At 38.3% G+C, this 17128-nt stretch overlaps 2 protein-coding genes across 10 annotated transcripts in view; one reads left to right on the plus strand and one right to left on the minus strand.

The window, feature by feature from the left end:
- EDAR (ectodysplasin A receptor) overlaps positions 1-4148 on the plus strand; it is a 71876-nt gene extending 67728 nt beyond the window's left edge. For both annotated transcript variants that reach the window (XM_049834349.1, XM_049834350.1), the window contains exons 11-12: positions 117-177; positions 1592-4148. In XM_049834349.1, the coding sequence (XP_049690306.1) occupies positions 117-177; positions 1592-1911 (381 nt within the window). In that variant the 3' untranslated portion in view covers positions 1912-4148. The remainder of the gene's footprint in view (positions 1-116; positions 178-1591) is intronic.
- The window catches only part of CCDC138 (coiled-coil domain containing 138), a 52755-nt gene continuing 37197 nt past the window's right edge, over positions 1571-17128 (minus strand). For 5 of the 8 annotated variants that reach the window (XM_049834344.1, XM_049834340.1, XM_049834347.1 and 2 more), the window contains exons 14-17: positions 15635-15773; positions 14359-14522; positions 13143-14115; positions 8436-8561 (exon numbers count right to left, since the gene is read on the minus strand). In XM_049834344.1, the coding sequence (XP_049690301.1) occupies positions 14105-14115; positions 14359-14522; positions 15635-15773 (314 nt within the window). In that variant the 3' untranslated portion in view covers positions 8436-8561; positions 13143-14104. Of the gene's footprint in view, positions 1656-5265; positions 6738-8435; positions 8562-13142; positions 14116-14358; positions 14523-15634; positions 15774-17128 lie in introns of those variants that run through there. The other 3 variants (XM_049834341.1, XM_049834343.1, XM_049834342.1) reach the window with 3 other exon arrangements.

Consider the following 17128-nt stretch of genomic DNA (forward strand, 5'->3'; position numbering starts at 1 on the left):
ATGAGATAACCCCTAGTGCCATGGAATGAGTATCTCCCACAGGTTTTCAACTGCTGTCTGCTAATTATTTACTCCCGTGACTGAAAAATTAATGAAATAAAACTCTTCTCATTTAGATTCAAAGTCGAAGGAAAAAGATACTTGACGTGTATGCCAACGTATGCGACGTTGCAGAAGGTGAGTGTACAAAACTTGCGCCTATACTAACAGCACGAAATTAGCTAGCAAGCGTTTGCTATAAAATAAGAAAGGCCTCTGCCTTCCTATGGAAAGTAGAAAGTCCCAATCCAGAAAAGACACTCTGTAGGCAGATTTGTACTCACTTGCCAGGAAGGCCCACAGTGCCCTGACCCCAGAGCCGTCCAGGTTGGGCTTGGGCTGGAGCGTGCCATGGCTTCTCTCCAGGCGTGTGCATGGGCTTCCTCCCTACAGAGAAAAAGAAGGGTAGTGTCAGATTTTATCGGGACGGACACACAGACCGAGTTGCGGAGGAGCACTCTCACATTCCCCATCTAGAGGAAACCCGTTTGATTTATTTGTTTAGTCCCTTGGATAACAGAGAGAACCTAGTTCCAAATAGGAAAGCGTGATTTGGGGAGGGTCGGGACTGAGGGTAAGACACAAGTCTTGACCTACTCTGCTTCTCTAAATGCTGTCCCACCTCCCACAACAACAAGCGGAGTTTCCAAGTTTTCAGTGTTTTAACCCTCTTCAGCACTTGACTACCTGGACTGTTTTGTCAGAAGAGACATGAATTAATTTCCCTGCAGAATAGGAGACGTGACTGCATTTACTTCCCCACACACAGACACTCTGTGCACACGTTTGCGTATGAGTTTCCTGTGGTTCAGGGAGCTCTATGTCCCACCAAATTACTGCTGTTGAGTATGAAGCAGGGAAACTATAGAAGCAAAAGACTGGTTTTGGAAAAATACTGTAGCTGATTCTCTCCTCTATTCTGTGACCATGAATACATAGAAAAAATGTCCAGGAAAAAATAGCTTTTTCCCCACAGGATGAATGTTAAACCCTCTCTAGAGATTCAGTGATAGTAATGACAACCGAGCACTTGCAGGGACTTTTATGCTTGCAAGCATCTGGCATCGTTGCTTCACCTCACTCCTCACATTCCTACAAGGGCAACTTTCAATTACAGAGATGTTACAGCAGCTGCTGGTGACAAACTCAGGGAAGGGTCAAAGCTGTCTCTCGAGCTCAAACACTGTGCCTGACGTGCAGCAGTGTATTAATGGAGCTGCTCGCTAGGGACACGGTTGCAATAAACTTTTTCTAACAGCTAGTAAATTGTTGAAGGAAGGGGCAGTGCCATGGGAATTCATACAACCCATCTAATACTTCTTTCCCAGACAAGTTTTTACCCTAATTATTGTACCCTACTGTCACTAGGAAGAATTAATTTGGTAATACACAGTAATAACTTTGGAGGTAGAGATACCTAACATGGACTATCACTTAAAGATTTTAGCTGTACTTACTGCTAACGGTATATACTGTAGTACTTGAATAAAAGTCTTGAATAGTCAAGGCTTGTGCAGAGAGCCCTCTGACAAATAAACACCTCACTTCGCAGGTCTGAGCCCTACAGAGCTGCCATTTGATTGCCTGGAGAAGACCAGCCGAATGCTCAGTTCGACCTACAACACAGAAAAAGCCATAGTGAAAACGTGGCGTCACCTTGCCGAGAGCTTTGGACTGAAGAGGGATGAGATAGGTGGTATGACGGATGGCATGCAGCTCTTCGATCGCATCAGCACAGCAGGATACAGCATCCCAGAACTGCTAACCAAACTGGTGCAAATCGAGCGGTTGGATGCCGTCGAATCCTTGTGTGCGGATATTCTGGAGTGGGCACAAGCAATGCCTGCTCCTGAACCAGCAGGGACGTCCTGACATGCCTGCCGGGGAGCCGCGCTTCCATGTCACCCGCAGGAACCATGATTCCAGCAAGCACCACATCAAAGACTTTGGACAAAAGACCGTTGATGTTTCTTCTACATAATCGCTCCCGATAACCAACGGGAAGATCTTCTCTTTGACTTCTAAATAAAGTGAAGTTACACATCTACCAAAACAAGCGCAGAAATCTGCCACGAAGCTTGGTATGAAACATGTCATTGAACAAAATGATCATGTTAAAGAGTTACTGATAATAAGTGGACACACAAACATCCATTTTGCGGTCTGTGTATAAATGCAGATAACCCTGCTGATACCCTTCCTGCCTGGCCTTCAAGAAAGCCATTGAATTGCTCTCTGAAAATATTCCTGTCTTTTAGGGCTTCATTCAATGGTTTAATAGTTACAGTCAAAAGCAGTACCACACCTACAATATCAATAAATACACATTAGGCACGCACATTTCTATTGGCTCTAACATATTTAATATGTGACCACTTTCATTTTCTATACTTACTATGGGTTTGTTGAATCTAGAAGTATGTGCATAGGTGTATATACACAGTCCTCAGATAACTAACTATACTACATGAAAATAGAGTCAACATAATCTGCAGATGGAAGTGCTTCAAAACGCTGTACATAATGCACGTAAATGCACTCTTGGTCCATACTGACATTTCAGAAATTGTAAATTCAAACTGTTGATGTGCTGAGGACAAGCTGGTTAGCAAGTGGGCAGTAAAAGCTGGCAGTCACTCCTTGTAAGTTGAGAGCAACAAGTTCTTCTCTTCTTTGCCATTACAAAAAAAGAAGCAACAAAAACAGGTTGTCCACTACCATGAAAACAGCATTTTTTCCAGTAGCGACATCTATATACCAAATTATATTCCAAGCAGAGGAATTTTGGACAACAGTGGTGCACATTTGACACTAAGAGCAAAAGGAGTAGATTTCTTTAGAGACCCTTGACATGCAGAGGAAAAAAAGTGTTCTTTAAATGCTATACTCTTGTAAACGTAGACCATGGGCAGAGAATCCACAGGTGAAAACCAGCTCCTCTGGAAGGTGAAGCATTATTGTGAGTTTGTGTACAACAAAAATGGACCTTATTTTTTTTCCTTTTAACTAATCCTTGAATTTCACGGTTAAAAGTTCTCTAAAACTTGTTCAGACCACAAATCAGTAGCTGTTACCAAACCTATTTGCTTAATTTATAGCTAAAATGAGTGATGACGGATTTCAACAAGTGCAACCACTAAATTAAGAGACGTGTCAGTTACAAAGCAATACTTTTTAAATTCCAAGATGCATGACTAAACAAAATGCTATAAAAATATTAACTATTACCCTGAAGTTAACAACCAGTACTCCATCACTTAGTAACTAGATCTTATCTATGATAGTATCATTATTGCGTGGAACATTTAGTATCACCCTTTAACATCTATATTTAGTATCTTTTCAGCACCTCATTTGTAGAGCAGAGGAAGTACATACTGCAACATAAAACCTATCCCTCTCATTAGCCTTCTTCCACCATTTCTTTCGTATCATAACACACTCTTCATTAATTTGCATATGCCAAATTTGATGAGAATTTTGACTTTTCTTTTAAAAAAGCAGCAAGCTGCATTTATTTGAACATTTAACTAGCTAATTGATGTTTAATTTAGGGGTGAAATTCTTGCTTTCTTGAAATCAATGACAAATTCATACAGATTTCAACAGGCTTCAATAAGATTTCTAGATCTGCTGACAACTCAGCAATCTTCAACAAGATTTTCAAGGCCCTGAATTTGCATTTTAGTACCATTGCTACTACAATAAGAAAGGGAAAGGAAAAAAAAGAACGTGAAGATTCTGTTTTTCTTGTGCCAGTGTGTAACTACAGTGTTATTCAGTGGACTGCCTCCTGTATTTCATGTGTCATTTAATAGTACACATAATTTCTTTGTTTAAAAGAAGATACAGGAATCCTCTTTTTTATGTTTATTGGGCCATGAAAAGTTAGGGTCTTGAAATCGATGGTGCCAATGTGAACACAGACTATTTAACATTATTTTATTTAGTATACAGTATTTTTATTGTTACACAAAAGATGTATAGGAATGAAAACATTTCCTGTAGATCTTGCCAAATCTTACTTTCTAATAATTTTGTTTAATGCTGTATATATAACTTATTATATTGTAAAGTATGAACATAAAATATGCTAATAAAAGAAAGAGGTCAAACACAGTTGTGTTAGCCATTTCTTTGATTAAATCATATATTGCCTTATAAATCTGTAATTAAATGAGTTAGCCATGGGCTAGCAGGCACATTCCTGTGGTATGGGAGTGTCTAAGTAATATACATGAAGGAATCTTTGCATTGCCGTAGGATACTGCTTCTCTGCATCACACTTGGGAAACTTCTGAAGCAGAAACCTTTCTTCCTTTGTCAGTATAGTTTCTGTTCAATATTTCACCTTGTAGGTACTATGAAAATGCCAAACTCCTAGCAAGTCCTTGGAGAAACTGTAAGTTATTATATATGTACTGAAAGCTGGTACAGACTGTGAGACTGGTGAGTAATCTCACAGTAGCAATACTCTCTCATTAACATGTTTTCATTTTGCGTTCCTAAATTAGCAGTACTACACCACATTATCAGAGATCTTAACTGGAAGCTTTCACTGCATGACAGGATAATTATGTTCATCCAGTCTTAGGCTGCACTGCTGAGACTGCCAGCAGAACCGCTAGCTTCTACAAAAAACAGCACCAACTTGCATTTCCCTCAGACCCTGGTGACTAAGCTAAGATTTCCAGAGTATTGTTTCACAAAGATCAAACATTTTCTAAATGGAAAAACACAGCGTCCTACTTTAAAAACAGGTTGGGATTTTGTTTATTCAGATTAATTTGTTGGTTTCAGCATGATGAATATGTTCTTTTTCCACCAGCGATTAAAGGAGATAAAGGCTCCAGCAACTGCAACAAAAACTTTGAGTTTGCCAGATGGTTGGGAGGAACTGATGTTCTGAGTTTCACTTTACTGTCTTTTTACTGCCTGCACTATATGTGCAGGAGTTAACATGGTGTGAAGTACGATCCCAACAGGCATTGCTGCATCTAAACACATTGCTGTCTGAGAGGCTTGAGCATTCTCTGCTTTAATAGGCTTCTGCACAGCCACCCGAAGGAGAAACTTTAGCTTCTTAGGTTTAACTTGACAAAGCACGAACTCAGATCTGCGTAAAATACCCATGTCCTTCCATTGTGCAAACTAATGAAAAAAAACACAGAAACAAAACCCAAACCAACGGTGCTGAGGACTCCAGAGCTGGACGCAGAACTGCAGGTGGGGTCTCACCCGAGCGGAGCAGAGGGGCAGAATCCCCTCCCTCGACCTGCTGCCCACGCTTCTTCTGATGCAGCCCAGGATGCAATTGGCTTTCTGGGCTGCGAGTGCAAATTGCCAGCTCATGTCCAGTTTTTCATCCACTGGTACAACCAAGTCCTTCTCCACCGGGCTGTATTGATACTGGAGGTTGCCCCAACCCATGTGCAGGACCTTGCACTCGGCCTTGCTGAACCTCATGAGGTTCACATGGGCACACTTCTCGAGCTTACCCAGGTCCCTCTGGATGGCATCCCATCCCTCAGGTGTGTCAACCGCACCACTCAGCCTGGTGTCATCTGCAAACTTGCTGATGGTGCACTTGATCCCACTATGTCATTGATGAAGATATTAAACAGCACTGGTCCCAATATGGACCCCTGAGGGACACCACTTGTCACTGATCTCCATCCGGACATTCAGCCATTGACCACTACCCTCTGGATGCAACCATCCAACCAATTCCTCATCCACCAAACAGTCCATCCATCAGATCCATATCCCTCCAATTTAGGGAGAAGGATGTTGTGGGGGACTGTGTCAAAGGCCTTACAGAAGTCCAGACAGACAACGTCCATAGCTCCTGCCTTGTCCACTGATGTAGTCACTCCATCATAGAAGGCCAGTAGGTTGGTCAGGCAGGACTTGCCCTTGGTGAAGCCATGCTGGCTGTCTCGAATCACCTCCCTGTCCTCCACATGCCTTCGCATAGTTTCTAGGAGGATCTCTTCCATGATCTTCCCAGGCACAGAGGTGAGGCTGACAGGTTGGTAGTTCCCAGGGTCACCCTTTCTACCCTTTTTAAAAATGGGTGCAATGTTTCCCTCTTTTCAGTCACCAGGGACTTCACCTGACTGCCATGACTTTTCAAATATCATTGACAGTGGCTTGGCAACTACATCAGCCAATTCCCTCAGGACTCCGGGATGCATCTTGTCAGGTCCCATAGACTTGTGTATGTTCATGTTCCTCAGGTGGTCATGAACCTGATCTTCTCTTACAGTGGGAGGGATTTTGCTCCCCCAGTCCCCATCTTGTGGTCCATTCACTTGAGAGGCGTGGGAAGAGAGGTTGCCAGTGAAGACTGAGGCAAAAAGTTCTTGAGTACCTCAGCCTTCTGCTCGTCCATTCTTACCGGTTTGCCAGTCATGTTCATCGGGGGGGGTACGCTTTCTTTGACCTTCCTTTTCTGGCTGACATACCTGTAGAAGCCCTTGTTATTTTTTGCATCTCTTGCCAAGTTCAGCTCCAGCCGTGCCTTGGCCTTCCTGACCCCAAAATGTTTACTCACGTTAGCGTATGTGCTCAGGTACAGTGATTTTTACTTGACTAACCCATGAAATGTCTTTACACAGCTACAGATCCACTTTGATCATCCCTGGAAGTTTGTTGTCTTATTCATCACAGCAAATGCCACACAGTCTAAGTGTGTCCTAGCGATAAAAGAAAAAAAAAAAAAAATCACAGTTACAGTACACTATTATATTCCTTTAAAAGGCTGCCTTTTCACAGCAGAGTGGAAAGGCTACTGTTGTACCTTGTCCTAATTGCCACAAACTGTCTCAGGCTTTTCCTCTGGGCAGAGGAAAAAATTGTGCCTTCCTTCAGAGCAAAGGAGCATGTCAGCAGCAAGAGGGGCTTCAAGAAGGCAACGTGGGAAAGGCTGGGAGGCAAAGTGAGAGAGACTGCAGCACAGCAAGGAATGGAAGACCACTGGTAAGGGCAGGGGCAGGTACAGGACAAGGCCTTAAATAGTTGTAATGTAAAGATGAATGTTTCTGGGAGTTAGATGGGAGACACAGAATTCGCTGCAAACAGAAAGTTAGTAGACTTGTACTTAAAATTAAGACCCAACCCCTAAGGAAATGAGGAGGTCAGGGAGAAAATTATCTACAAGACCCATTATTTCCTTTCAGATGTACATTTTTCTTTTGTTTTTTTTTTCTCTTAAGAGCTAATTGTTCTTCTTTATACTCTGGTAAAATGCAGCTTTCAAGTTGAAAAGAGCCTTTAGGTCCTTGGAAATGCTTACTTAAAATAAAAAACTTAAGAGCTTCATACAAAGCTCTGGTCAACTCAAGGTTTTGTCCCAAGGACTTCTACAGTCCACGTCATGGACGCTGTAAAAATAGCATTAGGGCTTTTTTCTTTTTTTTTTTTGTACCAGCAGGCCCTGCTAGAGAAAGCACTTAACTCTGTGTCTACAGATAAACCTAGTCCCAACTCCCATCACTAGCCTTTTGGGTGACTTTGTGGCAAGTTTCTCCAGGCAAGATTAATACTTACTACATTGCAAGACCTTTCCCACATAATCCCAGCTTCTTAGCCTGACCAGAATCATCCCAGTTTTCTTTAGAGAAACTTGCCGGACTTTGCAGATTCTCTCCGATCCTAGGTTGCAGTCAGGAACTGCCCTCTACATAGTCTTTAATACCTGATGGTCCCAGTCTGATGACATTAATAAAAGGATACAACAGAGGTAACGTGGGCTGAAAAGGATGGGTCTCTGCTCTGCAGCATAAAGCGACAACAGCTGACTGCCTCCATATTCTAGAATTTGGGATCATCAATCCATTATCCATAAACAAAAAGATGATGTGCATAAATGCCCAGCGGTATGGGTTGGAGGATGAGCTGAAAAGGCATGCCAGTTCAATTTCTCCCTATTGAACTCAAAGCCTCATACAGTTTAGAAGTCCTGCTTTGTTATAAGGAGGGTGTATCTAAGAGAAAAAACCTTGCTGCTGCAGGTGAAACTCATGACCCAGAGGTAAAACAATGACTCCTGTATGCAGAAGTCATTCTTCTGCAAACAACCTCTATAGCCGTCTGTGATAATGAAAAGCAAAGAGAGCTCGTGCCCTTATTATGTATTGCATAGGCTTCCTAAGGCATATTCCTGTAAATATATTAATATAAACAGGGTATGAATGCACTGCCTTGGTCTATATCTAGTTCTAGGCACATAATATTGCATATATATTCTATTTCCCTCACATCCAAATAAGCTCTTTTGATTATTTATTGTGATATGATTTATACTGCATAGCACCTGTTACCTCAGGCATTAATTTATCACTATCAGCCACTCTTCAAGGACAGAAAAACGTTGATTCCCTTTTGCCAGTGTTCTGTGAAACCAGACCATCTGAATACTTATGGAAGAATGATAAGAAGCCTTTGCACGCTCTGCTGCAGAAGACGTCAGCGATTAGCTGTTATACAGGTCACACACAGGCATCTCATTTGTCTATCACCTTTTAAAAAAAAAAGATAATTCATTTTTTTATAGTTGAGGCTGCTTTAAAAACAAGTTTGTAATAGGATTCAAGTTAGTATCGCAAGGCAACTCAGGAACACACAATGATTTTCCAATTTAATCCACCACACAGAAGTAAACGAAAAATCAGGAGGAAGTAACACTGAAGACAGATTAGTAGAAAGACAGCTGAAACAGGAAGAAAGCAGAGTTAGGCATCTGTTTCTGGAATTTGGCCTTGGTGTGCAAGGCTGCTGTTAAAAAAAAAATCATAGTCACACTTGAATGTGGAAGAGGACAAAGCAGGAGTACATCAAACTGCTACACTGTGGGAAGGACTGTGGAACAGAGAAATTCTGTTTATTTGCATTTCTTACATAAATAGCTCTTGAATCCACATACTGGAATACTATTTCTTCTGAAGGACAAAACCTGTCTGGCAACACTATTTATCTCCGACCTTCTTCAAAGGCATACTGCTTTTCCAAAAAGCTGATGTGTGGGTGGAATATTATGCTCCTGTTTGAAACTCGACTACATGATACTTTTTTTTTCCTGTAAACTGGATAGATTATTTTTATTTCTTTTCTCCATAACCACCATAACCAACTGCACCAAGGATGCCATTTTATGAAGCTGAAGCTGACCTGAAATTAAACTTATTAATAGGAATGTTATCCTATGCTGAGCTTTCATAGCTACTGTTGTTAGCAGTATCCTGGCCACTGAGTTTGCAGACCTAGCTTGTGTCCGTCTACGAGGGCAGTTACTTACCATTAAGTTGCACTGATCAGTGGTATATTCAGGGAAATATTCCTTAGGACCAGTATAAATATCCTTCAGTAATGGGCACAGAGAGAATTGTTTTTGAAATTATATATATGGCTTCTCAGATCTCTTTTTCTCAGTTAATTCTCTGTGTGACTTTAGAGATCAGAATGTCTTGTGAGTTATGTCTTGTTATATTTCGACTCAGGACCATTCACTCGAAAAAAGTAGCTACAAGCAGGTAAACAGTATGTGGTTTTGTTCAAAGTTATCTCTTCTAGTAGTGATCAGGTAGTCATAAATATACAAGACACTTGCTTTCAAAATTAGGTGAAAACCAAAAGTCTAATAAACAGGAACATTCCTAACCATGGTCAGAAGACAGCATTAAAGGCCTTCATCAGCCCAAAACACATCTATTTTTGATGATGGATAGTGGTGGTTTTGACACAGCACACTACAAGAGTCAGTACAACACATAAAGATGCCTTTGCCCATCACAGCATTTCTCCAGGGATGTCAAAAGCAGGATCACAACACTGCACAGCAATATTAATTTTTGTAAGTTTTAAAAACATGTGAGCATTAGATCATTAAGAGGCACACAAGGGGTCACTGCTTTGCCACTGCAGTTCCTCTAACCCGTTTGGAAAGTGGAAGATTACCAAATTGTTTCATAGAACAAGTTTTCAGACTTTCTGGACTACATTTAAATATGTTATCCTGAAGATAAATGCTTTCTATCAGACCATCAATCCCTGAAGCCATTAAAGTTTTAGGTGAAAAATTCAGTATATAATTAAAAGATCCAGTGTCATAGCTCTGAATTATGAGCTCTACTTACAGCTCCTTTTAAATCTGGTCTGGTAAGTTAAATCATATATTTTAAACATTGATGCTGATTGTGAATAGAAGTTCTTCAAAAATATGTTGCCTTCAGCGTACTTTCACCTTCCAGGTTAATTTATCTGCTACAAGAAATTTTTCCCCATAATATATTGAATTCATTTAAATAACATTAGAAAAGATGCAAGCCAGTCATGGTCAGGAGAACTGGAAGATAACTGTGAAAACCCACTTTAAGATACAGACCTTTTATCAGCTGGTGAAAGTCAGCAATATGAACAAACAGAGCACAACTGTGCAGGCTGGGTAACATTAGCCTACTTTATTTAGATCTGCCAGGCGTCTGCAAATACAACTGTTCCCTGTCCAGGGAATGATTTTTCTTACAGATTTGTGAAATCTAGACTTTGTAGATCAGGTCTGAAACATTCTCCTGCCCATTTATCGATAGGAAGCATTTGATAAACAGCAAGGGCGATTACAATTCAGCAATAGATGGGTTTAAAAAAAAAAAAAAAAATTTCTCTTCAAGTTTCATAGCCTTTTCTGGGATGAAATGAGCAGTTGTAATATTCTTGTTGACTTTCCCAATAAGGACTTCTCACAGCTGTTCCAAAACCCAGCAACATAAAATTGTGGGTCAATTCTTTATGTTCCTTTGAAGTGACAGGTTGTGACTACCAGAAACTTCCTTGTAGCTGATAGCTTCTGGAGACCTACACACAAGCAAGACACGGCAGACTATAGCTAGTTTGAAGCTACATGTTCTGACTGATCAGCTGGTTGCTCCCAGAAAGTGTGAAGAGCCCCTGACTTTCTTTTAAGTGCAAATATTCATAAGGTCTCTCTCTTCTCCTCAAATTCTCTCCAAAAAATGGTTGAAAATTAATATTCTCTTGCCTGCTGCCAAATCTGGCCAGAGGTGGCTGGCATATTCAAAACAGCGTAACCCTTTTCAGGAATGCAGATAGACAGCGATCACATAAACCATGTTTCCTCAGGGAATCGGCAACTGTGGGAAATAGCTAGAGTTACAGCTAACTTTTTCATATGTCTTGTTGTAAACAGTCTTCTGAGAGAAGGATAAAATAGTAGAAATTCATACTCATATTACAGTAATCAAATGCTACAAAAGCAGAAGAACCCCAGGAAATTCTAGGTTTGCATCCAAGAAGACAAAACTATATAAGGAGATGCCCAAAGCATGGCCAAGTTGACAGAAAACTATCCTTCACAAACCAAACCAAATCCACAAAAGACAGCAGGGAATGCAACCAACTTCCTCTGTTCCCCTTCCCCACAGAGACTGCCAAGGTCACTCGAGGGAATGATAACAGGATGGGCATGTTTCAACAAGGCCACAACATGGACTGGTGTGGACAACTGGGGTGGGCTGGCCCACACGACCGGTGTTCGAGACAGTGCAACAAGCAGGTGTGTACAAAATTTAATATACCAAATATTTAGAAGCAGAAATATAGAAATAACCATGATTTTGGTACAGTATTTATCCCAGTACCTACTTCTGCTTGTTAATAACAAAGGCAAGCTAGGTTATCTATGCTTCTAACGTAGACACCATTATTAGTTAGCTTAGTTACTCCAGACAATCAATTACAAATTGAAACAGAATAGATCTAAAATCTCCATTTCACTTTATAATTTCCCATCATTTTAGATCCATTTTCGGTAGACTGACATCTTACTTTCCTCAAAGTCTCTGATCCTGAAATCATATTGTTTTAAGGCAATCTTTTCACTTGTACTTATAGTCCGCATGTCCCATAAAACCATGCTCATTTAAAGATGCAATCCAATGCAAACTGAAAATCTGATGGCAAATAAAACCAATTCCAAATTCATCATTGTTCTATCTTTCTAGATAATAAAAGGCTTCATAAATACTTCTCCATTAAGAGGACTGATTAGTAATAAATTTGGGAAAAAACATGGCATGGTTTATAGACTTTAAAGATCTTCACTGAGAAGTTTTATGACAATGTACTAGGGCACTACTATAAGTTGTCCATCAACAACTAGCTTCAAAAAAATTCACTTCTACCATCGCAAGTCTAGCCTCCATACAACTCCCTCCATATGACTCTACTAGATGTATTTGTGACTCATTTTTCACCCACAAATGATTACTGAGTCAAAAATCACATGCACATTTTCAAACTTTACTATAGCTTTTTTATTTATAGAAGTATCTATCCTTCGCAAGACACTTCATATTCATTTGCATAAATCACTTATTCCTTTATTTCTGATACGTCTTATGTTTACTGTAATATGAATGTGAAATCAAGAACTTGTATTTCTTCACAGCTCCGTTAAAATTTACTTAAGATCAAAATCATTAGTCTCATCCTTAGTTGATCATCAATTTAATTGCATAAATATTTAACAAATTAAAAACCCCTCTTTTTTTGCATTTTAACAGAAACATTCTAGATCATAAAAACTTGAAATTAACAGCGATTCATCTTTTCAGACTGTAAACACTACTGCATATAAAACACAAGGGACCAATAGGAAGAGCTACCCCATACTTTCTGCACCTCTTTTACCACATTACCTTTTCCATTATTAGATGAACGCATTGTGTTAAACGGGTACCACAAGGAAGATTAGTAGATTAAGAAACAACAGTGATGAAGGCTGAAAGCCAAGAGCACAATCAACATTCCTGTGGATACAGGAAACCTAACAACTTTCCATAGCTTTTTTTTGGTTATTAATTATCTGGTATTTTTAATGACTAAGCAGATGGAGAAGCACATAAGGACTGGGAACACACTTCCTAAATAAGAGGATTTTGTCTCCAGCCAAAGGTATATGCAAAGCTTTTGCACTGCTGGTAAATCTGACAGAAAACCGAAACTACTGATGAAATACTTATTCCAAAACATAATACATTGTCAGCAAAAGCTTTTAGCTATGATTAGTGTTATTTAAAAATTACCTAGAATTGGTTTCCTGCCCAAAGAGTACACACTGCTTGCTGTCTCTTCTAGACATACTTCTGGATATGCCAAATCTGGTGGACTCCTTTCATAGGAAAGCTTGTCAGAAGTGTAAGACAAATTGCTAGAAAAATATTTGCAGTTAGAATTCAACTTCAAAGACTTTTGGTAAAAAATACAAAGGGAAACCAAGAAAAAAAAATTTATGAAAATGAGAAGTAAATCTCCCTGAAGTTTTATACTGACTGCCAGCACTAGTCAAAGACTAACATACAGCAGATCTTTAAATTTTAACTGCAGTTTTAATTTTACAATTAAAGATTTTCAGTAATTACAGTACAAATCAGAAATGGAAGACTAAGTTGAATTTTTAAAAAGGATCCTATTTCAAATGTGTAGGAACTTCTGAATACTGAACTGTGGCAGACAAAAAATGCATTCATCACACTTAGAAATGTGGGTACTATGAAGATTGTATTGCAAATTAATACAAAATATAGCAGAAAGAATAAAATATAATAATTTTACATTAGGGATTACTATTGCCAGGTATTTTAAGAAATGGAGTATTTCACATTTGCAGAGATATTACAACCCAAAGTTACAAAAGAAATTCATACAAAGCAGGATAAAATACTAAATGTTACATAAATACAGGAAAAGATCAAACAACACTAAGACATTCTGAAATCAAAACAACAACAAAATTTCTCATTCAACACATCTAGTTATGTTAAATCAAAATCTGGTTTTAATCATTACAGTTGTAATTATCTCAAAAGATAATTTGGTAAGATACCTGTCTGATACTTATCAACCATAAAATAAATAAATTTGTAAAACTCTCTGAAGAGTCAAAGGTAGCTAAGGTTCATACCTGTAAGGAAAGGTTGGTATTTCTGATCTGCTTACTCAAGGCATCCAATTCCTTAGATTGCATGAGTCATTCAGAACAGCAGCATTATTTCCCTTCTTTTAAAAAGTATTGAAAAAAGCCATTTAGCACATTACGCAATTTTTCATTTTCCTTTTTATGAATGAGGGAAATATCAATGAGATTCCACATGATACAGAGTAAGGTATAGAGTACTGAGTCCTGCTTAATTTATTTATATAAAACAGTAAAAAAAAATAAAAATCAAAATTTCAAGTAACATATGCAGTTGGTATAAACGATACAGAACAATAATTAGATTGAAAGATAGTGCTACTGACTTGTGCTTAGACTTGAGGTAAGAGAGGTACTCCTTGACAATCCCAAATTCAACAGAATTGAATTGAGGTTTATACAGAGGAAAGCATGATCTGGATTTGTAGTCCTATGCAGTTCTTGGATCATTTGGTGAAGAGTAAACAATTCAAACATCTTCTTATTGCTTCTGCAAAAGATTTTACATAAAATTGTCAATTTAAAATTGAGAGGTTTCATCTAAACACTAAAGATTCTAGAGAAAATTATTTTTTTAATGATGAAAAATGTGTATTATACTGGGAGTTTCATATAATTCTTCTATGTTGCATACAATGTCTCTAAGCAGAAGGTTATCAATGCATGGTGAGAAAAATCTTGGAAAAAATCACCAAAAATGATCACTTCACTTAAGTGGTATTTACATGCTGTATAATGAAAGCTCAAGGAAAGGCTTTAACAGGGTTTCACTCATGTGAAATAAGATTCCAGAACCAATAAATAAAAAAATTTAAATAATTAGGATTTCTGAGTAAATTTTACTTTTAGTATATTTTCAATTTATGTTAGATTATTTTACAGGAAAACATTTTTTTCCCCTACAGTTCAATTTTGTTCCTAATAAAGTCAAGTGAAAACCTCAGTTTTGTCAACAGCTTTAAGTTTAATGTAAAAAATGGCTCAGTTTAGATACCTGCTTTTATAAATGAAACAATCCCATTAAGTAATGCACCAATGGAGCTCAGCAGCACATTACTACTGATATGATGAAGACCTTTGTTACAATAAACTAATAACCAGTAAGCAACGGGAACACATTTTATAAAGATTAACATTCCCAAAAGGGCTTAAATGGCTCAAGACTTTAAATTTTGTTTTTGAAGGAAACAAAAACTGGTGAAACTTGAACGCAAGTCACAGATGAGGCTAAATTTTCAGAGGAGATTACTGCTGGGTACATGAATAAAACTGAAGGCTGAGGGAAAGAAAAGAAGGGTTCTCTTCTAAGCATTCTTGCCATCTGCATACATAAGGAGTATTCCCTCTTTAGGCTAGGCTGTTGGGATTTTTAGTTTGTACTCTGTAAATTGAACTAGACTTACACTCGAATTGAGAGTCTTGTCTTACACATCTGTGCCACAAACAGTTTCAATTTAACTGCTAACAGAGAAAGTCCAGCATTGTCTATGGTGGAGCAAATAAACAGCAAAACAGATGAGTTTTTGAAAAAGGAGAAGGATAAAGGTCCCCAAGTTTGCTGATCTAATACTAACTAACAGAATAATGGCAATAAAGGATTACTTTATTCTGGAGAGTTTTTGCAGTATAACACAGAGCTTTTCCAAAATCTGAACATCTAACTTAGAACTTCGAAGCAATATGGAACAAGCACGGAAGAAGGATTCGTTACTGCAGGCTTCCAGGAAAGGCTGTAAGGAACCTGTAAAAGAAAACAATTAAAAACTGTATCATAGAACTCAGTGCAGGAAAAAGTAAAACAGCTATTGATACCTTTAGAGGGCTTTAAATGCCTCATGTTGTGCAACTGCTAGAACAATGAAATAATTCAGTTTACGCTGAGCATGTGATGCAAAACTCAGGTAAAACTAGGAACTGAAAAAATGCAAGTTTCTAAGAGCTCTGACATTACCGAGCCTTGTATTAAAACAAGGCCTATTCCCTTGAGAACAAAGGAAAACAGGAAACAGAACGATTTTAAACTCAAATAAAAATTCTTATCTTGAACATGTTTATTCAATGCTCGTTTATCATGGTTCTTTCCTTTTGATCATGTGAGAGGAACATTAAGCTGTGCAAAAAGACTCACAAGGAAATATTTCAAGCTGCTGCAAATCACATGGACAGGGATAGTACATGTAGAAGCTAATGTGATACCTGACAGCCTTTCATTATCAAAATACTGTCACTGTACTCTTTCAAGACAGGCAACATAATAATTCAAAGGTAAAAATAAGAGCTGGATAAGAACACTTAAATACCAACAAAAGTCCCTTAAAATAGTGGATGAGTTTTTAAGTCCCATTATATAACATTTCCTTCTACCCTGTTCCCCAAACCCTAATCACTTCAGAATAAGGTTAAATCTTTTCCCTTGTTATCTCATTCTTGGTTCTACTATTACAGATTAATTTATAGCAAAACCAAAGAAAATAAGTAACAATGATTTGCTTTTGTTAAAACGAATAGTCTTTCATATAGCATAGGGCATTTGCATTAGAAGAAATCAGATGTGAGGGGAATGTTTTAACGTTTACATAATGTTAAAAATACCTAATTTTTTATACTTAATAAGAAATGACAATATGCAAATTACAGCATAAACCAATAAACAGACATTAAAAAAATTCTTTGCACATACGCTGAATACTGTAATTTATAAATAGGATGTCAAGATGCTTTTATTAGTACAAAGTGGACTGAATGTATCTTTTGGTCAAAATTTTCCCTTTCCTTGTCCAAGGACATACAACTTATTAAATATAACAAGTAGCCTTGGAGGGAATTCAAGGTTTTAATTTATTTCAGGAGGCTTACTGATACAAAATCAGAAGAAATGCTACAGAAAACTTTTTGGAAGAGGGCTTAAAAAAAAAATAATCAACTTGGCAATTAAAATCAGCCTGAGAGCATAAACAACTAATTTTCTCAGAGCTGGGCATTTATGCTGAATATTCAACAAGGACCCAGTAATTTCTAGACCTTACTGTTAGGAAGAAGATCTTTCAAAACCTGTATTTTTTGCAAAACAATGGCATGTCATTTGGCTACACCAAC

This window comes from Accipiter gentilis, chromosome 31 (assembly GCF_929443795.1).
Source record: "Accipiter gentilis chromosome 31, bAccGen1.1, whole genome shotgun sequence".
In the NCBI taxonomy this organism is placed as follows: Eukaryota; Metazoa; Chordata; class Aves; order Accipitriformes; family Accipitridae; genus Astur; species Astur gentilis.